At 57.4% G+C, this 25,108-nt stretch overlaps 7 protein-coding genes across 8 annotated transcripts in view; 5 read left to right on the top strand and 2 right to left on the bottom strand.

Moving 5' to 3' along the window:
- Nucleotides 1-25,108, top strand: part of LOC101994656 (RT1 class I histocompatibility antigen, AA alpha chain-like) — a 629,094-nt gene that overhangs the window by 61,505 nt on the left and 542,481 nt on the right. The gene's annotated exons all lie outside the window — the stretch shown is intronic.
- Gpsm3 (G protein signaling modulator 3) lies at nt 1,304-2,861 on the top strand. The gene is made up of 4 exons (XM_005370768.2): nt 1,304-1,501; nt 1,694-1,796; nt 1,958-2,157; nt 2,296-2,861. The coding sequence occupies exons 1-4, from the start codon at nt 1,460-1,462 to the stop codon at nt 2,431-2,433; spliced, it is 483 nt and encodes a 160-aa protein (XP_005370825.2). The 5' UTR covers nt 1,304-1,459; the 3' UTR covers nt 2,434-2,861.
- On the top strand, nt 3,615-7,976 carry Pbx2 (PBX homeobox 2). The gene is made up of 8 exons (XM_005370769.2): nt 3,615-3,850; nt 4,633-4,706; nt 4,783-5,030; nt 5,116-5,442; nt 5,524-5,677; nt 5,964-6,052; nt 6,309-6,395; nt 6,507-7,976. Exons 1-8 carry the CDS (start codon nt 3,630-3,632, stop codon nt 6,597-6,599), a joined length of 1,293 nt encoding a protein of 430 aa, XP_005370826.1. The 5' UTR covers nt 3,615-3,629; the 3' UTR covers nt 6,600-7,976.
- Nucleotides 8,056-11,253, top strand: Ager (advanced glycosylation end-product specific receptor). Of its 2 annotated transcripts, XM_005370771.3 has the most exons (11): nt 8,056-8,522; nt 8,709-8,815; nt 8,943-9,135; nt 9,310-9,374; nt 9,472-9,559; nt 9,645-9,827; nt 9,939-10,069; nt 10,297-10,438; nt 10,663-10,689; nt 10,811-10,934; nt 11,017-11,253. In XM_005370771.3, the coding sequence occupies exons 1-11, from the start codon at nt 8,378-8,380 to the stop codon at nt 11,111-11,113; spliced, it is 1,302 nt and encodes a 433-aa protein (XP_005370828.1). In that variant the 5' UTR covers nt 8,056-8,377; the 3' UTR covers nt 11,114-11,253. The 2 variants fall into 2 exon arrangements, with proteins under 2 accessions (XP_005370828.1, XP_005370829.1); XM_005370772.3 differs by lacking the exon at nt 10,663-10,689 and having other exon boundaries at nt 8,057-8,522.
- Rnf5 (ring finger protein 5) lies at nt 11,435-13,847 on the bottom strand. The gene is made up of 6 exons (XM_005370778.3): nt 13,556-13,847; nt 12,598-12,616; nt 12,391-12,503; nt 12,248-12,302; nt 12,056-12,173; nt 11,435-11,973 (listed from the first exon to the last, which is right to left on the bottom strand). The coding sequence occupies exons 1-6, from the start codon at nt 13,693-13,695 to the stop codon at nt 11,876-11,878; spliced, it is 543 nt and encodes a 180-aa protein (XP_005370835.1). The 5' UTR covers nt 13,696-13,847; the 3' UTR covers nt 11,435-11,875.
- Agpat1 (1-acylglycerol-3-phosphate O-acyltransferase 1) lies at nt 16,042-22,779 on the top strand. The gene is made up of 7 exons (XM_005370780.2): nt 16,042-16,277; nt 19,905-20,104; nt 20,273-20,406; nt 20,691-20,866; nt 20,976-21,071; nt 21,166-21,238; nt 21,641-22,779. The coding sequence occupies exons 2-7, from the start codon at nt 19,914-19,916 to the stop codon at nt 21,823-21,825; spliced, it is 855 nt and encodes a 284-aa protein (XP_005370837.1). The 5' UTR covers nt 16,042-16,277; nt 19,905-19,913; the 3' UTR covers nt 21,826-22,779.
- Egfl8 (EGF like domain multiple 8) lies at nt 22,841-24,567 on the bottom strand. Its single transcript, XM_005370782.2, has 8 exons — nt 24,446-24,567; nt 24,161-24,283; nt 23,970-24,079; nt 23,770-23,865; nt 23,497-23,667; nt 23,339-23,418; nt 23,097-23,250; nt 22,841-22,939 (listed from the first exon to the last, which is right to left on the bottom strand). Exons 1-8 carry the CDS (start codon nt 24,544-24,546, stop codon nt 22,896-22,898), a joined length of 879 nt encoding a protein of 292 aa, XP_005370839.1. The 5' UTR covers nt 24,547-24,567; the 3' UTR covers nt 22,841-22,895.

The raw sequence follows: 25,108 nt of genomic DNA, 5'->3' as shown, positions 1-25,108 counted from the left end.
CCCCCCCCCCAGGAAAACGGTGCAGGGATGATGAGGCTTTGCTCTCTGGCCTCTGCTATCTCTAAGAACCCCAAACTCGTGATAATAAAGCGATTTAAACTGTTACTTTGTCCGAGGAATTGGACTGTGCATAGAGTTTGGGAAACTTAGTACCCTAGGTTCTACAGAGGTTAACTATAAATTAAGGGCAAACACAACTTGGGGATCCCAGTTCGTTGGGGGAATCATCTGAAAAAAGAGAGTCTCTACTAGTCAAATATACAAGGTGATAGACACTGTGTCCCTCACCCAAGGGCATAGCTCTAGCCAGAGATGCCTAAGGTCTCAATGAAGGGAGACAGGAGGATCCTGAAGTTGCCTTGCAGCCTCAAGGCTTTACCTCAATACTGATAAGCCTGTGATGAGCTGCCAGGAGGCCATTCTGGAAGAGCATCAGCCGCCATTTATACAGTATGTGCCACATGCCCATTACAGTTAACACTTCCTAATTCTTATGAGGCCACTTCACCCTTTCACAAACCGAAGCCCGAAGATGTCATTCACCTAAGAAGGCAGGGCTCCAAGCCACTCAGCTCTAAGTTCACACGGCAGGTGGCCATTTGAAGACCCCAGGTGTTGATCCTGCTCCCTCTCGGGACTAACCAGAACTGGTCAAAAGCCAAATTAAGTTCTGTATTCCACTCTCAGGAGCCCAGGCAAGTCTTCACCCAGCCTTTGTCTACACCAGCTCAGCTGCCAGTGAACTGGTCACACTCAGATCCCCTCTGATGCCTGAGGGGAGGGCAGTGATCACCAACTCCCAGTCCCTGACTACTTCCTGTGTGTAGGGCCACTGTTAGGACCCAAGTATGCATTTGAGAGCAGTGCACCCTGGATCCAAACCTTTCGCTTCCTCCTAGAACCACACCTTTCCCTGACCCAGTAAGTCGAGAGAGGAGGTGAGAAGGGCCAAATCCTACAGCAGGATCAGTCTTGGGGAGGGGGAGCCTAGTCTGGGGGAGGGGGAGCCTAGTCTGAGTGAAACCACTTCCTGTGTTAAGAGCTAGTTCCGGTGTTGACAGAGAAGAGCAGCAGGGGAGGTGGGGATGGAGGGAGCAGTGTGGCAGGTTAGAGGGGCTACTGAGGCTCTGGAAAAGAGAAGGCCGGAGTCTGTCCCTGTGGGGAGCCTGCGCCACCCCTGCAGCTGGACTTCTTCCCGGTCTCTGTCCTCCCCTGGGGCAAGAGAGGTCAAACAAGCTGTTTGGGTGGGAAGAGAGAATGGAGGAAGTTGACAGAGATGGGCGGGGCCCATGGGGGGGCTGACCAGGAACCCAGCTTCCTGCTCAGTACCCAGGCATCCAGCCCCCAGCTCACCCCCCACCCCTTCCAGCCCCCATTCCCCTCAGGAACCCAGGGTTCCGGTCCTCCTTCCAAATTCCAGTCACCCCTCCCCCATCAGTATCTCTTCCCAAGACCAGGGATGGAGGCTGAAAGACCCCAGGAAGAAGAGGATGGTGAGCAGGTGAGCTGGGTGCCGGGGTGGGGAGGCCAACACAGGGAGAAGGCCCCGTGAGGACCTAGAGACGGATGGACACAGGAGACTTGGAAAACCTTGGGCACACTGAGGCAGGAACAGAAACACGGGAAATGGGTCACTGGCCTAGCCCTCTGCCCACACCTCCCCCTGACTGGTATGGACATGTCTTGGCATCAGGGTCCCCCGAAAGATGATCAGGGTTGGCCCCCTGTGAACTCCACCACTCGGCCTTGGCGATCTGCTCCTCCCTCCCCTCCTCCTCCAGGAACCCGCCACACAGGTACCCCACCAACCCTGGGAGATCCTAACCCTTGTTTCCCAGTGTACCTGCTCACCCGCCAGTCCCTAACCCACAGTCTGTCAGCTCACCTGTCCCCACCCCTTGCTACTCCACTCTGCCACCGTCTCTGGGTCTTAGCCCTCCTCCCTCCTCTCCCACAGCCCTGGGCCCCCGGTCGGGCTCCCTGCTCTCCCTGCAGACCGAGCTCCTTCTCGACCTGGTGGCTGAGGCCCAGTCCCGCCGCCTAGAGGAACAGAGGGCCACCTTCCACACTCCTCAGGTCCCCCCAAGCCTAGCCCCAACCCCACCCCGGCTTCTTGAGGACAAAGAACAGCTCTACAGCACCATCCTTAGTCACCAGGTAATGTCTTACGTCCCTGGACCAGCCTCTACTCCCCTCATCGCCGGCAGAGATTTCCTATCTGCCCTACACCAGCCCTAGCCCGCTTACCCAAACCCTCCACCCGACTACTACTGCCCTCCTCCTCCACATCTCTAGTGCCAGCGGATGGAAGCCCAGCGGTCAGAGCCGCCCCTCCCCCCCGGGGGACAGGAGCTCCTGGAGTTGCTACTGCGAGTTCAGGGTGGAGGTCGAATGGAGGAGCAGAGATCCCGGCCCCCTCCACACACCTGCTGAGACCTAACTCCAAACCAGCCCTTCTCTCTGGGACTCAAAGCTGGGCCACCCGGCATATCTTCAACCCTGTGTGGCAGGGGTACCACAAACCAGAGACTGAAGACCCGGCAGTATTCACCACCCACTTCCCCAGGGAACTGGACTTGGGGCAAGTACTCTGACTTTGAAAATAAGCAAGGTAGGGTGGACACAGCTCTATCCTGAGCTATCAAACTACTAAACAGGGTGTGAGGGCTGAGGCCTGCCCCTTTCTGCCTCGTAAGAAAAAAAGAAAAAAATTAAGACAACTGTCCGCCACTAGCACCCCAAGTCCGAAGGCAGAGGGGCCCAGAGGCCTTAGCGAACCTTAGCCCCGCCCATCCCCCTGCTGCTGAGTCTGTCTGATGTTTTGGTTGTATGAATAAATATAATTCCCCTCTGGACTGAAGACTGGTATCTGGGGTGGGTGGGTGTGCAAGGTGGGTAGGTGACGCCTGGGGCAGCCGCTCTCCGCGATCTGGCCAGAGGCCAACTCCCCTCCCTGGCTGGTTAATTACTGGCTCATTAAGCAGCGGCTGGAGACCTCCCTAATCATCTCCCCCAGCCCCCAGTCTCCCGGTTTTAATTAAGTCGAACAGGGAGGGGAGTCATTAGAACAAGAAATATGAACCGAGCTGTCGGAGAACATTCCAGCGGCCGGAGTCCGCGCCACCCCGAAGGGGGACTCGGAACCCAGGTGGCCGACACCCCCAGCCCCGGGGCCAGGCCCGCGTCTCCCGGGCCGTCCTGCCGCTCCCCGCCTCCACCCGCCGCCGCCGCCCGGCCTGCGTCTCCCCGCCCCCGGCTCCTCCCCGTTCCTCCTCTCCTCCCCTCCTCTTCCTCCCGCTCCCCTCCCCCAGCCGCCTCCCTAGCTCCCCCTGCTCCCTCCTCCCTCCTCTCGCACACACACCCCCGCTTGGGCCTCCTCTCTCTCTCTCTCTCTCTCTCCGGCTCCATTTTCTCCGCCGCCGGGGGCCGGGGTCTCCTGTGGGGGTGCCCAGGCGGCACCCCGGGTCTCCCGTTCAGTGCCGGGGTGAACCCCCGGAGGGAGCCGAGAGGCGGGTTGCCGGGCGGGGTTGGGGCGGAGGGAGCAGCGGCCCCGGCGAGTTTGGAGGGGGGGAAGTCACCGGCGGGGGGAGGGGCGAATAGGGAGGGGGCCTCAGGGCCCCCCCCCAGCTATGGACGAGCGGCTGCTGGGGCCGCCCCCTCCGGGCGGGGGCCGGGGAAGCCTGGGGCTGGTGGGTGGGGAGCCCGGGGGCCCTGGCGAACCTCCCGGTGCCGGAGACCCCGGTGGGGGAAGTGGGGGGGTCCCGGGAGGCCGAGGGAAGCAAGACATCGGGGACATTCTGCAACAGATAATGACCATCACCGACCAGAGCCTGGACGAGGCCCAGGCCAAGTGAGTGCCCCCACCCCGGGACCCTGCTCACAGCTCTTGAGTCCTCTGCAAGCCCCCCTTCCTCAGGGCCCTTTCTGGATCTGGCAACTCTTTTCTCTCCTTAGTTCTGGTGGTCTCTCAAATCTCGCTTTGCCCCTAGGCCCGAAAACCCGCACAGAGGGAGCCCCAGGTGGTCTCACTCCCTCCTAACCTTTTGCTGACCCCTACACTCTGCGCTGGCCCATCTCCTTATTCCCAGACTTAGAAACTGTTCTCAGCCGACGCTGCCTTCCCTAACTATCCAGCTAGCCTGCCCCATTCTCTTCGGATCCAGGATCTCCACACACTCCCTTCCACCGTGGTTGGGGCCTCCAAGAGCCCTCCCAGGCTTTCCCACACACTGTACTGAAGTGTCAGGTAGGGGGCACCCCCCTCCAGGCCCCCTGCCACCTCACACTGACTTTCTTCCATCTCAGCCTCAGTTTCCCTTACTCCCAAACCTACCTAGTCACCTTTATTTCCTGTCATCTCGAGATCCTTTCTCCATCTTTTTGCTTGAACCTTCTTCCTTAGCCTCAGCCCGCCCATGGTGACCTTAACCCCTTTGCCTGTGTCTTCTGCTTCCTTTGGCCCAGCAGCTTCCCAGAGCCATGGCAGCTGATCTCTCAAGAACTACCCCTCCAACTCCATTCCACCTCCATTCCGACCGTCCCCCTCCTCAGATTTATGCCTCCACCTCGTTCCCTGGCACCCCTCTCCTCTCTCCTGGCCCCTGAACTCTTTCTTCTCCCATTCCTCCTAAGGAAACATGCCCTAAACTGTCACCGAATGAAGCCTGCTCTGTTTAGTGTCCTGTGTGAAATCAAGGAGAAAACTGGTACGTGGGTGTCCCCCCCTTTCTCATGGTGGGTGGGGGATTCCTGGGGCCTTAAGTCCACTTGTCTGCCTGCTAGGCCTTAGCATTCGGAGCTCCCAAGAGGAGGAGCCAGTGGACCCGCAGCTGATGCGCCTGGACAACATGCTTCTGGCAGAAGGTGTGGCTGGACCAGAGAAAGGGGGGGGCTCCGCAGCGGCCGCTGCAGCCGCCGCAGCCTCGGGAGGTGGCGTGTCCCCCGACAATTCCATCGAACACTCAGACTATCGGAGCAAACTTGCCCAGATCCGCCACATCTACCACTCGGAGTTGGAGAAGTACGAGCAGGTGAGGAGAGGAGGCCCAGGGAACGAGAGGCTCTGGAGGTCTCCCCAAGCCACAGAGCTCCTCAGCAGCCCACCTGCCCCAACAGGCCTGCAATGAGTTCACAACCCACGTCATGAACCTGCTGCGGGAGCAGAGCCGCACTCGTCCTGTGGCCCCCAAGGAGATGGAGCGGATGGTGAGCATCATCCATCGCAAGTTCAGCGCCATCCAGATGCAGCTGAAGCAGAGCACCTGCGAGGCGGTCATGATCCTGCGCTCTCGCTTCCTGGATGCCAGACGCAAACGCCGGAACTTCAGCAAACAGGCCACCGAGGTCCTGAATGAATATTTCTACTCCCACCTCAGTAACCCTTACCCTAGTGAGGAGGCCAAAGAGGAGCTCGCCAAGAAGTGCGGCATCACTGTCTCTCAGGTGCTTTGGGGAGGGGGGGACACCTGGGCAGGGGGTCCTGGAGAAAGGGTTTTGTCTGACCCCCTCTGCCCAACCCTGCAGGTTTCCAACTGGTTTGGTAACAAGCGAATTCGCTACAAGAAAAATATTGGGAAGTTCCAAGAGGAGGCCAATATCTATGCTGTGAAGACAGCCGTGTCCGTCGCCCAGGGGGGCCACAGCCGCACCAGCTCCCCAACGCCTCCTTCCTCTGCAGGTGGAGCCCACGGCCACTCTAGCTGGCTGCTTTGCATGCTTCCTGTCTATGCCAGATGATAACAAAGAGGATGTTTTGGGGTGAAAGAGACCAGGGGTGTTGATGTCAAGGGGAGGGTCCCAGATAGTCTGTTCCGGGGCTGGGACTGCTGTTCTGTGGGTAATTTGTATGCAATCCATTTGCATTCCCAGAGTTAGCTTTCTGGGAGCTAAGGGTTGTGTTCGCCTCCTGTCTGCAGTCAGATGATCCCTGTGCTTTTCTCTGATTCCCTCTCTGCTCTCCCAAGGCTCTGGCGGCTCTTTCAACCTCTCAGGATCCGGAGACATGTTTCTGGGGGTGCCCGGGCTCAACGGGGATTCCTACCCCGCCTCTCAGGTCAGGAGCCCCAGCTCTTTTCTCTTTGATGGTGTGCATGCTGGGGCGGCAGGTACAGGTGCCACTGCGCGTGCTGAAGTCAGGGCAGCTCTGTGGTTGCCGTCATCTCCTGCTTAGGTGGGGTCTGGGGACCAGAACCAGATCTTCAGGCTTGCCTGAGCTATGTCACCAGCCCCACCCCCAAGCACACAAGGCCTGCCTAAGGCTTCCGTGTGTCCTGTGTCCGTGGGTCACGTCTTTTCTTTGTGCCCTGCAGGTGGAATCCCTCCGACACTCAATGGGGCCAGGGAGCTATGGGGATAACCTCGGGGGAGGCCAGATATACAGCCCTCGAGAAATGCGGGTAAGTGGATCACAGGGCCCCGCCGCCTCCAACTTTCACGCTCACCAGGATGGAGTGTGATCCTCACACGGGATTTCTTTCCCCTTCTCTGACTTTCATTCTCTTTTCCAGGCCAATGGTGGCTGGCAGGAGGCTGTGACCCCATCCTCAGTGACATCCCCAACAGAGGGCCCGGGAAGTGTTCACTCTGACACCTCCAACTGACCTTGCCCCTCAAGGTCACAGGGCTGGGGGCTCCCACCAGGCAACCCTTGAAGAGGACTTGGGCATCTAAAGGACAAACCCCAACAGAAGCACAACACAGAAGAGCAGATGGGGTCGTGTTCTCCCCAACTGGACACTCAGTGCTGGGGTGCTGACTACATGGCAGGGAAAGTGGGGTGTCCCCCTTTTTTCCGTCTTTTTCCCTCTCACACAGAAAACAGATGTGTTTCTCAGATCTCTCCAGTCTACACCAACTATTCCGCTTGTCTCTGGGTTCCCTGCTTTCTTTTCCCCACCCCACTCAAACACTCTGGAATCTGGAGACGTCAGCCCTGCCCGACCCAGAGATGCCAAAAATGGGGATTCCTGGACAGAGGCCCTGGGCCAACACCTCCCCGCGCACCCCCACCTTCCGCCCCTCCAGACGGCTTTATTACCTCATTCGCAGCTCATCTTAAACCAATAGACTCGCTCGGTGGACAGGAGTGTCTGACTCAGTTATCTACCTCGGAGGGAGCTTCTGCTACTTTAGAGAATCGTTGGCTGGGCTTTGGAGTTGGTTTTGTTTTTTAGAAAACCTGGATCTGTCTGTATTTTTTTTGTTTTTGTTGGTAGTGGTGATCCTTAGTTTTTAATAGTTGGAAGAAATAGGGATTTTGGTGTGGGTGTATGTGTGCGTGGTTTTTTTTTAAATAAACATACTGATTTATTTTTGTTTACCCATGTGAGAAGTAAGAGCCAAAGGGGCCTAGAAAGAGAACAAATAATTGGTGGTGGCCACTTGCTCCAGGCCTCCCATGGGGGAAGTGGATCTTGCAGGACACCATGTCCTCACCCTGGTCACTTAGTGTTCTCTGCTGTATATGACATGGAACACGATGCCCCTCTAGCCTCCTGTCTTCCCTCTCCCAATAACCTGTGGGCAAGGCTGGACTGAACTCAGTAATTTTGGAAAAGTCAAAAGGCTTTAAAAAATTTTTTTTGTTAAACCCTTTGCAGAGTGAATGAATGGAGGGTGTTCTTGCCAAACTCACTGAGCACGGGCAGGGCGCTTAACATGTGTCTCTCTCCCCCGTTTTCCCAGAAATAAGTGTTTCTGCTCATTTTTTTAATGTCATGCCAAAATCAGGGGGGTGGGGAGAAGAGGGAGGCCGCAGAACGCCAGGTATGAGTGACGGCATAAACAAGGTCTCATCTCAGCCCTGAACCCTTCTGACCCCCTCAGACATCCTCAGGATCTTCAGGACTGTCACAGTGGGGAATCCCTCCCACCAAAGGCCCAGGCAGGAGGGTGTTGGGAGGCAGGGCCGGGGCGGTTCTCTTCTCGCCTGTAAACTTGTAGACTCACAGAGAAAAAAAAAATGCAGTTTTAAATAAAGAGATTTCTTTTTTCCCTGGGTTTAGTTGAGACTTTTTTTCAAAACAACACTAGAAACCCTCCCCCAAAAGAGTAATTCTGAATGAAGCCCCAACAGGTTTCTGTCCTGTCCTCACTACTAAGATCCCAGGATGACAACAGACCAGGCTGAACCATGTTGCCTAGCAACCTGTCCCAGCCAAGATGGAGTGCTAGTGAGCCCTGTGTGTCAGACTGATGGAACATGGTGGGCTGGAGGAAATGAGACCCTCGGTGGGGTACAAGCCTGTTCCAGGAGAGGCTGTGCCCAGGCGCTGGCAGTGCCCCAGGGTGGGGTGAAACTGCTGCTTCTAGTACCTGAAGGACTCTTGTCCCAGAGGCATGAATTCCTGGCATTCTCTGTGACGGGACAAGATGGGAGATGGGGGAGGGTAGAGGGTACAAGCTCCACCTAGGGCAGTGGCCACAGCAGGGAAAGGGGCAGACAGCACCAGGAGCCCGGGAAGGAAGCATGATGCCAGCAGGGACAGCAGCTGGAGCCTGCGTGTTGGTCCTTGCTCTGTGGGGTGAGTCACTCCCAGTCCCACTGGCCCTCCTTTTAGGAGTCCAGCTTCCTTCTCCCCAGGACTTCCCTTCTCCCTAGACAATTCCTAGAATCTGGGCACTACTTTCCAGAGCCCCCCACCCACTCTGTCCTACCCACTGGCCCCACCTTTCCCCTTCTGCCCCTCTACCCCGATACTACCACCCAGGAGCCGTAGTTGCTGGTCAGAACATCACAGCCCGGATCGGAGAGCCACTTGTCCTGAGCTGTAAGGGGGCCCCTAAGAAACCACCCCAGCAGCTAGAATGGAAACTGGTAAGAAGGCCACCCCGCTTGGCCTCTCGACCTCAGGAGCTATCCTTGAGGGTCCCCAGCACCCCTCCCTGTCTGGTCAGCCCTTCCCCAAACCGCCTGGATGGCTTAGGCTTCTCTCCTCTTGTAGAACACAGGCCGGACCGAAGCTTGGAAGGTCCTGTCTCCCCAAGGAGGACCCTGGGACAGCGTGGCTCAAATCCTCCCCAATGGTTCCCTCCTTCTTCCAGCTATTGGAATCGTGGATGAGGGGACTTTCCGGTGCCGGGCATTAAACAGGCATGGAAAGGAGGTCAAGTCCAACTACCGTGTCCGAGTCTACCGTAAGGGTTCCATGGCCTTGGCTAAGTCACTCTGCATTTTAGAAAACGCCTTCTTTTTCCCCCTTGACTCTTGACCCTGGCATATGTGGACCTCTGATCTCCATGGCCCTGGTTCCCATGCCTGGAGTGTGAGAACCTTCAAGAGGCAGCTTCTGATTGGAACTTTCCCTCCAGAGATTCCTGGGAAGCCAGAAATTGTGGATCCTGCCTCTGAACTCACAGCTGGTGTCCCTAATAAGGTACAGAAACAGAAAATGGAAGGGTCCTTTGAACGCATCTGTGGGCCTGCATGGCCTCCCATAGAGTTAGAGGACGAGGTCTCCATTCTTTGTCCAGGTAGGGACCTGTGTGTCAGAGGGAAGCTACCCTGCAGGGACTCTTAGCTGGCACTTGGATGGGAAACTCCTGATTCCTGATGGCAAAGGTGAGAGCCCGGACGCCCTGTACCCAACTGCCTTCTCCCTGACATGCTCACACATGCTTTTGGAGTTTTGTCCTACCCACTACAGGAACAATCGTGAAGGAAGAGACCACGAGACACCCCGAGACAGGGCTCTTCATGCTGCAGTCAGAGCTGACAGTGACCCCAGCCCCAGGAGGAACAGCCCATCCTACCTTCTCTTGCAGCTTCAGCCTGGGCCTTCCCCGACGCAGGCCCTTGAACGCAACCCCCATCAAGACCCATGTCAGGGGTGAGCAGGGAGGGAGGGCCTGGTCTGGCTGTCTGGGAGGCAGGGATCAACCCCAGGGCCATCAGACCTGCTTCCAGGTAAGCTGATGGCCTCATGCCCATCCTCGCCCAGAGCTTGTGCCTCCAGAGGGGATCCAGCTGTTGGTTGAACCAGAAGGTGGAACAGTCGCTCCTGGTGGAACTGTGACCCTGACCTGTGTCAGCTCAGCTCAGCCCCCTCCTCAGATCCACTGGAAAAAGGATGTGAGTAGCCTAGGAAGCCCGAGAGCCGGGAAACCGTGGCAGGCGGAGGGCCGCCCGAGAGCCGGGAAACCGTGGCAGGCGGAGGGCCGCCCGAGAGCCGGGAAACCGTGGCAGGCGGAGGGCCGCCCGAGAGCTGGGCTGAAGGCACAATGTGCGGCTGTGGGAATGAAGGCACAAGTCGCGAATGTGGCTGGGGGTTCTTACCCATCTCCCTCCTTCCCCACCAGGGTACACCCCTGCCCCTTGCTTCCAACCCTGTGCTGCTCCTCTCTGAGGTGGGGCATGAGGATGAGGGGATCTACAGTTGTGTGGCCACCCATCCCAGCCACGAGCCTCAGGAGAGCCCCCCTGTCAGCATCAGTATCACAGGTAACCCCTCCCTAGATCCAACTCCCTGCCCTACTCACATGATCCCCAAGAGCCATGCCACCCTCCCCTCAGTGCACCCAACACCCAGGCCTCTTCTGCTCCACAACAATCCTGTCAAGAGAGAAGTTCACCCTGCCCATCACTGAAGGGAGATGCCACTGGGCCTCCCCCAGACAGCCCCATCCGAGCTCCAGTCCCCCCTCAGACTACTCTTTGTCTTCCAGAAACAGGCCAGGAGGGGCCGGCTGCAGGTGAGGGACTGGACTGGAGTCAGAGGGAAGCGTGTGACTGCTGCATGTGACTGGGGCAGAGTCAACAAGGAAGGAGCCGTGTGCTGGAGCTGTGCCCTCAATCTTCCCTATGTCCCTACAGGCTCTGTGGGTGGGGCTGGGCTGGGGACGCTAGCCCTGGCCCTGGGGATCCTCGGAGGCCTGGGAATGGCCACCCTGCTCGTTGGGGTCATCCTGTGGCGAAAACGGCAACCCAGAGAGGAGAGGTGAGTGAAAAGCGCTCCACCCGGGCTGCAGGGGAGCTGTCAGAGTGGGCCGCCGGAAGGCTAGGATACCGTTCCTTCTCAGGAAGGCCCCAGAAAACGAGGAGGACGAGGAGGAACGCGCAGAGCTGAATCAGTCAGAGGACGCCGAAACAGCAGAGAACGTGGCAGGGGGACCTTAGGAGAGCCCAGGCAGACTCTGTCCACCAGCTCCTTCGCCGCCCTCGTCCTCCCTCTCCCGCGTACGAACCCCATTCCACCTCATACACTTTCTTCTACAACCAGAGCCCACCTGACCCATGCTGAGTAAACACTTGACACACTTGCCTACCTGTTGTCTGTTTGTGAGAGAAGTGACCTCACCCCTGCATCCCTGGGAGCCCTGCAGGGGAGGGGCTCACCCCATGCCTCCCACCATGCCCAGCATCTGTTCAAGCTGGGCGGAAGAGGTGCCTATCCTGGAAAAAGGGAAGGATTGGGAAGATTTGCCAACAGATTATTTCATCTTTTTTTAATTGAATCTGTAATAAAGGAGGTAGTGAGGGGTGGAGAGGAGACACTTAAGAGTCAGAACTCATATTAGACGGTGGGAGAGAACAATTAAATTAAAATCAACAAGTGGAGAATTGGGGGAGAGCCCACCTTTAAACATCAAATCAAGAAATCTGGGGGAAGCAAAGGATTTGAACAAAGGGGAATTAGGTGGCTGTCTTTAGTCCGTCCTCCTCCGGGTGGGGGATGACTGCTACTGAGCCAGCAGCACAGAGCAGCAGATACTCCCATCCGCAGCGGACGGGTCACTCCTTCCCATGGCCTCCTGAAGGAGGCCTTCGCCGACAGAGACAGATCATGGAAGTGAGGGTGGTCCAAAAGCAAGGAATGGCCAGCAGGGACCCCAATACTGATTCTCCTCTAGCTAGAGGTGGGCAGGGTGGAGACGCAGCTCAAATACTGAGCAGCCAGAAAAAGAAGAAGATGGCAAGGAACAGGAAGAGGGAATCTTGCCAGCTGGAGGCCGGGTGACCCTGTCCCAGATCCACACCTGTAGGAGAAAGGAAAGCATCAGCAGCATGCTTGCAGGCCAGGAGGGGGCCCAGGCAGGAACTCGGGGGGAAAGCTCTTACCTGCACCCCTTCGGAAAGGCTCGTGGGCATTGAACACGGTGGTGAAAAAGCCAAAGGGAAAAGCACCAACACCGAATGAGAAGTGAAAGCCCCCGGTGTCACCGAACGGCTGGAAGCCCTAGGGAGGCAGGGAAGATCAGGGAAACCACAGGCTTTGGCACCGGAGGGACACAGCTGGACAAGGAGACTCACCCCTCTGGTCTCTGGAGCTGGTCGCTGGCCCTGAGGGCGGGGTGGAGTTTTCAATCTGAGGAAAGAGAAAGGGGATCAGCACGTCTGTCCCCTTCTTGGGGAGAAGCTTCAACATCCATCAGCACCGCGTCTGAGTCTCTCACCTGGGATCCTGGGGCTTCTGGCTCCCTCGCCCATAAAGAGGGACAACGTTCTCCCTGCTGATGCCAGCCTTACACACGGGGCACTCTTGCCTGTCTGGCCGTGTCTCCAGCCACTGAAGAGAAAACACAAAGTGTGTTCGAACACAAAGAGGGTTTTCAAGGTCCCCAGCCCTTTCCGTTTCCCTGTTCATCTCATGAGTACATTACCTGATGAAGACAGGGCCAACTGGATGGAGGAAAAGGAACAGAAAACAGGTCAAACTACAGCAGAGCCACCGGCACCGGACAGGAGCGCACTGCCCCGGTCTTCCCAGGTACTGCCTGCTTTATTGTTATGTTTCTTTCCAGAGTTTCTGCAACTTCCAGCAAACTTGCTCACTTAATTTTTCCAGCTTCTCTCATCTTCAGTACCTCAAGTTTTTCCATCTTCAATACACTTGGTACACGCCTCCCTTCCTCTCTCTCCTGCCACCCCTCCCCCCTCCCTCAACCTCTCCATTTTCTACCTCTTAACTTGATTTCCCAATCCAACAGGTTTCTTTTCAGCCCCAATTCCATTCTCGCTCCCATTCCTCCAGATTCCCACCGTTACAGCCCTACGGATCCCTTTCCCTCTCACTTCAAGCTCAGTAAAGTCCCTATCTCTATGACCCTTAAACCTCTCCGGAGATCTTGCCTTTCCACAAGGCCTTTGTCCTTGGGTTTGACAACCCCCCTCCCACACACACACACACACATCCTATCTCAGTATGGACCCACAGTCCCTAGATCTTGCCCTCCTCCCCTAAACGGACAGTCTCTCTCATCTGTTTTTATGTCAACAGCTGGGTAGACCTAACGGGGTACTTTGGCTCAAGCCTCACCAGCACCAACGTGCAGGGTCTTCCGGGTCTTCCATTCCCCATCCCACCTCCTCCTTATACCATGCCACACACGCACTAGCTCCTAGACCCTCCTTTCCCGACATCTCATCTGCACAGAAACGATTCCACAATCCCCCACACCACACACAACAGTAAAGACACCAGTCCCCACTTCAGGCCTTCCCTTGATGGGGGGGGGGCATACCCTCGAGTCATCGGGCTAACTGCACGGCCCCGCTCTCGGCCTCTCCGTCTCAGAGGAACCCCACCCCTCATCCCATGCTCCCGATTCGGATTCTCACCAATACAGGTGGCCGCACACGCTGACCACAGCTTCGCGAGCGGTCTCCAGACATATATTACATTCGAAGGTCGCGCCCGCCCCGCCCCGCTCGCGGTTTGACCCTTCGGGGCCCCCGTCCTCTTCCTCCGCTGCTGCCATGGCCCGTTCTGCTTCGCCCCCACGTACCCCTCAGTACCCCCAGACACACACACATATACACTCACACTCGGCACACACACACCCCAACAAACCAGGACCGCCTACTGCCCACGATCGTTGGGCAGACTTCAAGGTTTTCTCATGACTATTGGTCGAGACGCCTGCCAATCATACAGGAGTCAAAAGCCAGGCTGGAGCTGGAGGGTGGGGGCGGGAAAAGGTGTGCGTGGCCTACCCTTTCACGATGCTGATTGGCTGATAGAGCGTCAGTCACTGTGTAGGGCCGAGGGATTGGTAATAATAAACTCAGCTAGGGAGGCTCTGATTCGTCTGTGCAGCTGCCAGTCATAGCCACAGACCCTGAGGACTGGCTCGGGCCTGCAGAAGTAGCCCCCTCTGAGCCGCTTCTCTCCTTCGCTTCCGCTTTCGAAGAATGTCCGTGTTCCTATTGGACTTTAGAGCGTACGGCTCCAAGTCAAACGATTGGCTGGAGCGACACGAAGCTGGAGCTACAGGAAGCGAGCATGCGCAATAAGGGGCGGGGTGGGGGGGGCGCGGCGTGGGCCAACCCGACGGATGCTGAGTCGACTCCGGTCCCACCCCTCCAACTCTGTCCTGTCGCCATGGCAACCCCTCCGCTATTGGCGGGGCCCGTGGTTCAAAGGCCTCGGCTCGGCCTCATCCGGGCCTTTGGACCGGGGACTCTCTCGGCTTGATTGGGCGGTTTGCTTCGCCGCTGATTGGCCGAGACCTGGAGAGCCGGTGCTGAGCTCGGGAAAAGAGGGCAGAAGTACCAGGGTCGCAGGGTTCAAGATGGCTCCGGCCTCCTTGGGTGACGTAGAGGGCAGAACTTGGGTCCGCCCCTCCCTCCTGGAGAAGTGGGGAGCAGAAGTGGGGTTAGCCCGACGTGTGGATGGTGCGGTCATCGGTCTGCGGCGCTGGTGTTAACCCAACTCTCTCGGTTGGTCGACTCAGCCTCTCTAGGTGAATCTCAGAGCAGAACCGAGCCCAAGGCCCACCCGCCCCCGTTGTAATGTGACACAGAGCCGACTAAGGTGGACCTCAGCTCCGTCTTAAATCCTATGAGCAGGAAAGGTCTGGTTCCACCCCTTTGTGAGCGGGCTCCCGAGGAGCACAACCCACCCCTAAGGTGACCCGCGTCAGGACAGAGTAGATCCGCCCCTTCCTTGTAATTTGCCCTGCAGGTCTTTTTTTTTTTTGGCTGGACCTCTGGGAGCTTGGGCCGGTCCAGTACTCAGTACTCAGTTACCCACAGTGTGACCCTAGGCGCAGAATTAGGTAACAGTCCTCCCACTACCAAGGGCTCTTCACCAAGCTGTGTAAACTCATTCAAGGCAAAGGTGTCCAGGGGCGGGAGACAGAGACAGGCTCAGGACTGTCCAACACTGATAAAAAGTGTCCGTGTGACTCAGGAATAAAGGAAGGTGAGAAGCTGGGACTCAGTAGAGGGTACGGCGGAGCGAGGATTCCGGAGTGCTGAAGAGGTTTAGATACTGAAATGGCGAATATGGAGGTAGGAGTGATGAGCCGGTCCTGAGAGGGAGTCAGGCTTGACCAGCAGGCTACTTGCCTTAGTTTCTCATTCTATTAACCCTAGGAAGCTGAGTTTCATTGTCAAAGTCCCATTGTAGCTCAGGCTGGCCTCAAACTCAGAGATGCTCCTGCCCCGGGGTCTCAAGTGCACTCCACCAACGCCAGCAGCTAGATTGTGTCGGTTGGCTCAGACTGGGTGAGTGAAGGAACTCTGAAAGGACTTAGGCAAACAAGCTTGTAAGGGAGAGAGGGCCCTTTATCCTTAAAGGCCAAAGGTGGGCGGAGGAAGGAGATGGGGACCGGGGACAAAGAGCAAGTGGACAGAGAGCTGGAGAGCTCGGCAGGGAAAGATGGAGTTCTGGGCAGAAAAGGGTGAACTTAATGCTTGAATTTAGAAGGTACTTTATAAACGTGTGTTTATGGGGACAGGAAAAGGAGTGTTTGGGAAACCTGGAGTTACAGGGGCTGAGCATAGCGCTGCGTTCAAAGAAAGGCAACGGTCAGAGAGCATGTGAACGAAGCTTGAGATGCAGAGGACATGGAGCAGGGACCGGGGGCACAGGTGCTGGAAGTGCTGGACCGAGCGCTGGAGCTGGCAGCGGCCGCGAGCCCGGCGGAGCCCTCCCGGGGCGGGGCCAGCGAGAGGTCTGGCCGGCGTGGGGAGGAGATGCTGGTCTCGGAAGAGGCGATTGGCGAGGCCCGCTGCCCATCATCGACCCTACTTCCTGGCCAGCCCCGGAAGCCAGCACGCGCTGGGAGGGGTGGGGGAGATAGCGGCAGCAGTAGCCCCGGCCCTCAGAGAGCCGGCAGTGGGGAGGGTGTTGGGGGTACGGCCCCCCACCATTCCTGCCGATATGGGCCCAGCTTCCCACTCCCACCACCCCTCCATCGGCCGGGGCTAGGACATCCCCATATCCTGTCGCCCCCTTGGCACCGACACCGAGACAGAGATAGAGCCAGCCGCCACCACCGCTGCCGCAGCCTGGCTGGGGAGGGGGCCCGTCCCCCAGGCCCCCCGCCCCATTGAGGTGTGGGCGGGAAAGGGGTGGGAGGAGGGCGCGGGAAGGGGCCGGGATGGGGGAGAGATGGGGTTGGGAGGGCCGTCTGAGGGCAGGGTGGCTGGGGAGAGGGGCCTGAGCGGAAGAATGGGAGCGGCGAGGGCTGGGGACAAGCTCTGAGGTGGAGGGCTTGACTAGCGGGCCCGAGCCGGGTGAGGGGAGAGATGGGAACTCTGAATTTGGGACGGGGGGGTGTGGACGAGGGAATCGCGGAGAGGGGATTCCCTTCAGGTTCCCCAGCCTTCTGCTGCGCCTTGGCCCCACTTGACTTTTGGGTGGCCAGGACTGCTTCCTAGGAATGCTGTCAGGCACCCGTTACTCTCTGGGCACAGAAGCGCTTATTTCTCAGCGGCCTTCCACGTTGGAATAGACCCGTACTAACACGCGAGCGTCTTGTGGGAGGCTCTGAGCGCCTTTGACAGGTTGCGTTCCTGTATTCAGCTGACTGCCGCTGTAGGAAAGGACGTTTAAACACCCATCGGAGTGGCCCTCATCCTTCTCATCCCATGTCTTGTGTTAAGTTTGTGACATGCTCCAGTGCCAAGTGTACGCGAGGACTTGGCGTGTCGCATCTGTTGGGGGTTTCCAAGGTGCTTACAGGCCTTTTATTTTCCCATGCTTGCTTGTTTGGCTTCACAGGTGCTCATCCACAGCCCTGGAGTGTGCAGGATCTTCCTGTGTGGGACCCAGTGGCTAGCCCTGCTGTGATCAAAGGGCTTGTTTGCCTTTATGTGGTTCTCACCACAAATCTGCAAGCCCTGTGATGTGACCTGTCAGTGTGGCGTAACCATAACATGTACTTCTGGTTGCACCTGCCATTTATTTCTTATGTTTTGGGACAGGGTCTCTCTGTGTAGCCTCGGCTGATCTCAGAGTCACAGAGATCCACCTGTGTCTGTCTCCTGAGCGCTGGGATTAAAGGCACGCACCACTATGCCCACCTAAGTTGTTTGTTTGTTTGACACAGCCCACACTGGCCTTGAACTTGACAGGGAGCCAGGGAGCCAGGCTGGCCTGGAATTCCTGGTCTTCTGCCTTCCATGTCACCACACCTAGGGTCCCATGGGACCATTCATTTGCTTTACTTTGCTGACTCCTGACCTGTGTCCTTACATGTTTCCCTCCACCGGCTGTGTCGTCCCTTAGTGCAAGTCTGTCCTGTGGTGAGCCCCCAGTGCCCATGTCCATAGGGACCGTTGTCGTGCCCCTGTGTACTGAGAGAGATGACATCTTCATGGTCTGTACGCTGGCTTCCCTGTGGCCGTGTGTAAATGGGGGGCTGTAAGGCTTGTTGTCAGTATTTGGGGGAGGCGATATTTCCTAATGTTCCTCCATCAGAGCGTCCATCCCTGGCCTGCAAGTGTAGCTCAGGGTCCCAGCACGTGCCCAGCATGTGAAAAGCCCGCACTGCAAAAGCAAAGTGAAAGAAAACAAAAACAGAACCATATTCCCTTATTAACTGATCCATTTGTGGGAGTGTCTGCAGCCTTAGAAAACCTTCACCAAGATTTGCTGAGCGCTCCCTGAGCCCGCTTCTGTCTGGGCATTGATGTAAGACAGTCCTGACCCAGTCCCTGCTCACGGCCCGGAGGAGGTGAGCAGGAGAGGCCAGTGAACTTTTTTTTTTTTTTGGTTTTTTTAAGACAAGATTTCTCTGTAGCTTTGGAGCCCGTTTTGGAACTCACTCTGTGGACCAGGCTGACCTCGAACTCACAGAGACCCACCTGCCTCTGCCTCCCGAGTGCTGAATTAAAGGAGTGCGCCACCACTGCCCGGCCAGTGAACTCTTACCCACTTTGTGTTACCACTAGTTCTCAAACCCAGTGAACAGCAGACTTACCTGGAAGGCATGTTAAAATACAGGCTGGCCCGGAGCCCAGGCTCATTATGTCTGGGTGAGGCCCAGGAGTTATATTTGTACACCTTGACAACCTCTGACGTGAGGCGTGGTGGCCAACACCTTTAGTCCCAGCATTCAGGAGGGACGGCAGGAAGAATGTCGCGACCAGTCGGGGGGATAGTCAGGGATATGCCAGGAGTCTGTAATGAAAGCAGGGGCCTGGAAAGGTGGCGCTGAGCTGTGTGGAGCCAGAGGAGGGAGGGCCTGCCAGGCACAGGGAGCAGTGTGGCGAAGCCTTAGCTCATGAAGGACCTGTGGTGAACCTGAGGAAGGCAAGAAAATCATTCTGGAGATGGAGTCAGAGATAGAAGCAAAGCCGGCTTCTCAAAAATGGCCTTTCTGAGAGAGGAGTGCTCAAACTTAGGGTGCAGAAGCCTGTCTGTGGAGGGCAGCGTTAAGGGGGTGCGGTGTACAGCTGGGAGCGGAGGGTGGGCCCTTCCAGGTTCAGGACGAGAGAACCTTTGACCTACCTGGAGACACAGGTCTACAACACCCTTTTTATCAGCTGTGACCATGCTGCCCGCAGTGGGCAGTGGAGTAAAGAGGAAGCACCCAGAAGGCGGGTTCTGCAGGCAAGTGTCTCCCATGCCTGAGCCTCTCCCCATCCTAGCAGGTGGTTCTGTATACTTCATTCCGTGTCTGCTGCAGCCCCGCTCCCCCTCTTGCTGACCTGTCTGCCCACATTGCCTCCTCCATGAGGCTAGAGGGAGAGAATGGTCAGGTTGGTTTGCCTGTCTGCAGAAGTGCATTGGTATGTCGAGTGCAGGCTCCATGTCTGCTGTGTCTGTGTGTGTGTGTGTACATGTATGTACAGTGACAGGACGAGCAGGGCTCGGGAGCACAGGATGTCTAGGCTTATCAGAGAACTGCTGAGGAGCTGCGTGGCCCCAGGTGAGCTCTTTCCTGTGGAACCAGTAATGCTGACAGAACTTTGTAAACTATCTCGTGGCCACATATAGGGTTGAACATACTGCATAAATCAGCGCTGTCTACCTGAAATAAAATGGAGCCGCTCTTTTGTTTTAAAATTTTAAATTTTACTTATTATTTTTTTATATGCCAATCCCAGTTCCCTCTCCCTCTGCTCCTCTCACTCCTCCCTGTTCCCCCACTTCACCCCCATCTGCTCTTCAGAGAGGTTAAGGCCTCCCCTGGGAAGTCACTTAGATCTAAGCTTCTGATGGCCACAGTAAGAAAGGTGAAAAGAAGCAGTGAAGTCCGTTTTGTTGGTATTTTTAACGGAGCCCATCAGAGCCGGAGGGTTCAGTACTAATGGTGCTCTTTCCTGGCGTCCAGCACAGAGAGGGTGTTATTAATAGGGTGTTTTACATGCATGTTTTTTACCCAGAATCCTGAGGAGTCTGGTGTGCATTTAATTAATATTCCCAGTCCCTCACCATCGGGAGTGGCCAGTACAGACATAGACACCTATCCAGAGCAGGCTGTGGTGCCTCATACCTGTCAGAGGACCGCTGCGAGCTAGAGACCACCCTGGGCTACAGAGCTCCAGGTCAGCTTGGATTAAGATGAAACTTGCCTCAAAAAAAAGTCCAGCCACAAGTGTTAGCTTGTGCCTTTGCTGTTCCCTTATCACTTAGGCGGAGCTGCAGCGGGCAGCTATCTCAAGCTGGGTTCCTCCCATTCCTGAAGATGTCCCAGCTTTGCCTCCTGGTTTACCTGGCTCCTCTCACCTGCAGGTGACCAGAATGGAGCTGTGGCCCGGGGCCTGGACAACGCTGCTGCTACTGCTGCTCCTCCTGCTGTCCACCCTGTGGTTCTGCAGCCCCAGTGCCAAGTACTTCTTCAAGATGGCCTTCTACAACGGCTGGATCCTCTTCCTGGCGATCCTCGCGATCCCTGTGTGCGCAGTGCGAGGGCGCAATGTCGAGAACATGAAGTAAGGGCCAGGGGGCGAGGATCGGTGGGTCCCCAGGGAACCCAAGGGTGAGGCAAGGATGCGGGGAAGGACTGCAGAGACGCCCAGGAAGTCGTAGGCAGGCGGGCACACAGGCACGGAGGTGGGCATCAGTGGACCCCACTGGGCCCCCTTGCCATGACCCCACAGGATCTTGCGTCTGATGCTGCTGCACATCAAATACCTGTATGGGATCCGAGTGGAGGTGCGGGGGGCTCAGCACTTCCCTCCCACGCAGCCCTACGTTGTGGTCTCCAACCACCAGAGCTCCCTCGACCTGCTCGGTGAGGCCTCATCACAGGGCCCCGTCCTCTAGCTGAGCCTTCTCTTCTGACCCTGCTTCCCTAGAGACCTTAATTCCCCTCCTCTCAAATGTCCCCCTGCTCAGGTCTCCTCTCCCAGGGTGGGTCTGCCCTCAGCAGGCATGTATGCCTGTAGTCAGGTTTGATTTCTCAGGGCTCCTCCAATCCACCTCTTCAGTTTGTGTGGGTGGTGGCCTGGGTGGGTGTGGTGCCTGCTCTGATCCTGCTTATACCCTCATCCATACCCCATCCCCACCCCTGCCAAGGGATGATGGAGGTGCTGCCAGATCGCTGTGTGCCCATTGCCAAGCGGGAGCTACTGTGGGCTGGCTCTGCGGGGCTGGCCTGCTGGTTGGCGGGAGTCATCTTCATTGACCGGAAACGCACGGGAGATGCCATCAGTGTCATGTCTGAGGTGGCCCAGACCCTGCTCACCCAGGATGTGAGTCCTCCTGCGATGGGATTGGGGGGTTAGGAATCAAATGGCTGCAAACCCCTGATAATCGGTGCTGTGTCCTCATGGCAGCCTCTGACCCTCCTCTTTCCCTCAGGTACGAGTCTGGGTTTTTCCTGAAGGAACGAGAAACCACAACGGTTCTATGCTGCCCTTCAAACGTGGCGCCTTCCACCTTGCAGTCCAGGCCCAGGTGATCACTGCTGTCCACTCATCAGCATCCAGACCCCCTTCCTTCCTTCCCAGGACAGATGCACTCACTTCCCTGCTTTGCCTCTTCTCCCCAGGTTCCCATTGTCCCCATAGTCATGTCCTCTTATCAAGACTTCTACTGCAAAAAGGAACGCCGCTTCACCTCGGGTAAGCTCGCCTGGCTTGAGGGCTCTGAGCAGGTCTGAGGAGGACGTGGCCAGGAAGTTCACGGGAGGCCAGGGAATGTCCCTGAGGCGGGGGACCTTAAGTACCCACTGGGCGTGCCAGGTAGGAAGGACCAGTCTCTCCAAGAGGAAAGGTGAAGCTGGCCTGTGCAGAGTTGTACCTGATATCAGCTCTGCACACTGTGACCGCACACTGGAATCCTGGAGAGAGGCCTGGACAGCGGCCTGGGGATTTGGTTAGCAGCTGGCGAGCAGAGCAGCGGTTATCCTGGTTTACAGGAGAGACCCAGAAGGTGGAGGAAAGACGTAGCGGGATGGCACTAGAGAGTTGGCCGAGACCCAGGAGTGCCAGCCATGAAGCTGTTCCTCATTCCCTCCCCCCCAGGACGATGTCAGGTGCGGGTGCTGTCCCCAGTGCCCACAGAAGGGCTGACACCGGATGATGTCCCAGCTCTGGCGGACAGAGTCCGGCACTCCATGCTCACCGTCTTCCGGGAGATCTCCACTGATGGCCTGGGTGGCGGTGACTGTCTGAAAAAGCCTGGGGGAGCGGGCGAGGCCCGGCTCTGAGCTTCCTCCTACCCTTCCCCTCTTCCTCCCCACACCTCTGACCCAGAGCCTGAAGCAGGGCCAGGCCCTCTTCCTGGGTCCCCACTCCCTACTCTCCTTTTGAGTCTTCAACTTGTGAAGTGAATATGGATACAGCATCACTCCATGTCCTTCCCCACCCCACCCGCGGACTCTTCCCGCGTGGGCACAGTCTCCACTGCGATCCCCACCCGCCATCTTGTCTTGTGGGACAGTTGCCTCCCCTCATCTCAAGTGGTTCATCAGATACAAGGGTGGGGACATTCCATCCCATCCTTCCCCAATGGTCTCTTTGTGGCCTTCTCTTCCTCTCCACCCCACACTGGACAATGGACTCATCTGTTGTGTGGAACAATCCATTCCTCACGCCAAGACCACAGATGGAGGGGGCCCATCTGCTGTGAGGACTCCTCACCCTGTGGCTGGAAGCTGCACCTGAGGACTACCCAGCTCACCTAGGGAACTCAACACTGTCACCCTCAGCGGGGCTGGGCTTGTCTAACTCGGAGGCCTCATCCCTGCCCATGCCAGGGGCTGAGCACACTTCAAATGCCAATTCTGCTTCCTCCGTCCCTTTGGTAGAGGTCTCCAGGGTCCTGGCCCAGCACCATCTAACCAAATTCCGGAGGGGCGGACCTTAGAAGCTGCCGCTCTCTGCTCCCTGGGGCCTTAGGGGAAAGAACCTGACCCTGGTGAGAGGGAGAGGAGGGCGCTTAATTTATTTCTCTTTCTTTTGAGGTACCTCCCCCTCTGAGCCAGTTTTCATTTCCTCCCAGTGGCACTGGCCACTCCCCTGCCTCCCACTCTAGACCCATTCCTAAGACCCAGGAGGTAGGCGGGGGGCAGAAGGAACGAGTGGGATCCAGTTTTGTGTGGTTGGTTTTTATTATGGGATAACAGCAAGCAACTGAGAATAAAGAGAAAGAGAGATCTGGGGGCTTCCTGTGGCTCTTTGCGCCTCTGCGGCCAGGTGGTCGATCCTCCATCTACCGATCCCAGATAAGGCAGTTTCTGTATAAATTAGGGATCCAGGCTGCTGTGGGAGTTCCTTGTCAGCCGTGGAAGTTTGGGCCCAGGCTGTTGTCCTCACAGGCACCTGGTTAATGGCAGAGAGGCAAGGTGTCAGGTCACCCAACACTAAGCAAGTGGCCCCGGGGAAAGGGTCTGGGGTAAGGACAGAGGTGGAGGGTTTTGAGGTGAGGTACTGAGTTGACAATGTCTTTAGTTGTGGAGGAGGAGCAGGGGGGACTCACAGGCACCCAGCTTTTCCTCAAGCAGCAGCACCTGGTCACTGAGGGACTCGATCCTGTCACCCCGGCCCCACAGCTCAGCCACCTGTTCTGGCTGCAGCTCCTCGGGCGGCATGGGCAGCACCGCTCGGACCCAGGCCCCAGCCTGTGTGGCCCACTGCAAAGGAAAGTGGTACCTCAGGATTCTGGCGCGGTCCCGGGTGCATGCGCATCCCCGCCCCCCTGTGCCTCTGCCCACTGCTCACCTGCTCCAGCCGCTCCAGCCGCGCCCGCAGCTCTGCAACCTCCCACCTCAGGTTTTGCTCCTCACGTTCTGCTTCTCGTACTAGGACAGAGGAGACTGTGAGCATGGCCTCGCCCACTACGAGGACCCAGGCTCACCCCACAGGCGTCCCATACCCACCCTCCACACTGAGGATGCTGGCATTTGTTGAAGATTCCAGAGGCCCTGCTGCACAGGTGCGCCCATCCGAACCCAGAACCAGGGGCTGCGGACAACCGCACGTGAAGCTGCCCGGGGTGTTCAAACAGCCATGAGAACAGAGGGTGAAGCTGGTCCTGCATTCATCGACATCTAGTTACCAGAAAACAGAGGGGGCTGAAGGGGGCAAGGGCGCCACGGTGGGTGGGGCCATCCCAGCACCCGCCCCCACTGTGGGGCAACCTGCCTGCTCACCCACGTGGCAGTGTTTCCCTCCCCAGCCTGGGGCACACTCGCACTGGTCCGGTCCAGTGCAGACACCTCCATTAAGACAAGGCTTGGAGCAGATGGCTGGGTGCATTTGAAAGGAAAGAGAGTTAAGACCTGGGCTCAGTGCCAGGCCCCAGCACCACCCAGTGCCTCCCATGAAGGCCTCAAGCTCCAGCCTCACTCACCTTCACAGGTGAGAGCTCCTGGGTGTGGCTTCTTCCAGCCCTGGCAGCACACCACGTGTGTCTGCTGAACCTCCCGCCTCACCTCCCGCCAGGCCACGCGGTAAGTGGTCCTAGAACATAAAACCGGGTCAGGATTCCGGGTACCCATCCTGGGCTTGGTTCTGGGGGAGTGCTCGGGAGGCACCTCTCACCTGTAGGTGCTGCAGACGCGCCTGCCAGCACACAGGGTCAGGTAGGGCTTGTATACCGGTTGACTGTAGGACTCGTTGTATCGGAGTGGAACCACCAGGGGCTGGTTGGAGCAGACCCCCACGCTGCAGCCATGTCGGGGTGGAGGTGGGGGGCACTGAGTGTGGCGGCCCTCAGCAGCTGCTGAGGCCCAATGCCCTCATTCTAAATGTTCAGTTTTATTTAACGTCCGGCCAAGTCTGCCCCCGCCCAGTGTCCTCACCTTGCCCCTCCCCCTTTGCTGTCACCTTTGTTTGAAAGCTCCTCCTTTGCGCCCCTCGCCTGACATCAGTAGCAGGAGGAATGAGAATCCAATCTGGAAACCGCCCAGCTCAGCCCTGAGCCCCATGGTTCTTCCAGACACTGTGGGCTGCAGACAAGCAGTTACAGGCTTCTCTCTGGCTGGTCTAGCCTCAGCCCTGCTAAAACAATCTCCTGAGGTCAGGGTGTTCACTCTTCTAAAGGAGCACAAGCACTCACATGGTCTGCAACAGCCTGTGCATTTTGTTGGGCATGTCCTGCCATCATCCAGGCTCTCCTTAGCCCCGAGCTCATGGCCAGCCTTCCCACACAGCGCTTCTCAGTGTGCTCCCTCCAAACTGTAGAGAGCCTACACCTTCACGTCACACAGCTCTGCCTCCATTCCTCTCCCGCACCATCGCATACACACCAGACACTCACTGGGGAGCCTCCTTCCCAGCGCCTACCCATCCTAAGGCCAAGCAATCCCGTCCTCCACTGACTTCCCCGACTCCCTACCTGTTTCCCTGTCCAGAGAGTCTGCAGCCCCAGCAGCAGCCGCCCAGACTGTGGAAAAGGCAAGGGGGCGGGCCCAGACAGCGCTCTCCCACTTCTGCTCCTTCCCACAAGGCTCTCAGTCTCAGGCCTGTCCTGCCTCCCTCACCCTCTCT

This window comes from Microtus ochrogaster, unplaced genomic scaffold (genome assembly GCF_000317375.1).
Source record: "Microtus ochrogaster isolate Prairie Vole_2 unplaced genomic scaffold, MicOch1.0 UNK87, whole genome shotgun sequence".
NCBI lineage: Eukaryota > Metazoa > Chordata > Mammalia > Rodentia > Cricetidae > Microtus > Microtus ochrogaster.
This window is presented reverse-complemented; position numbering and strand designations above follow the sequence as displayed.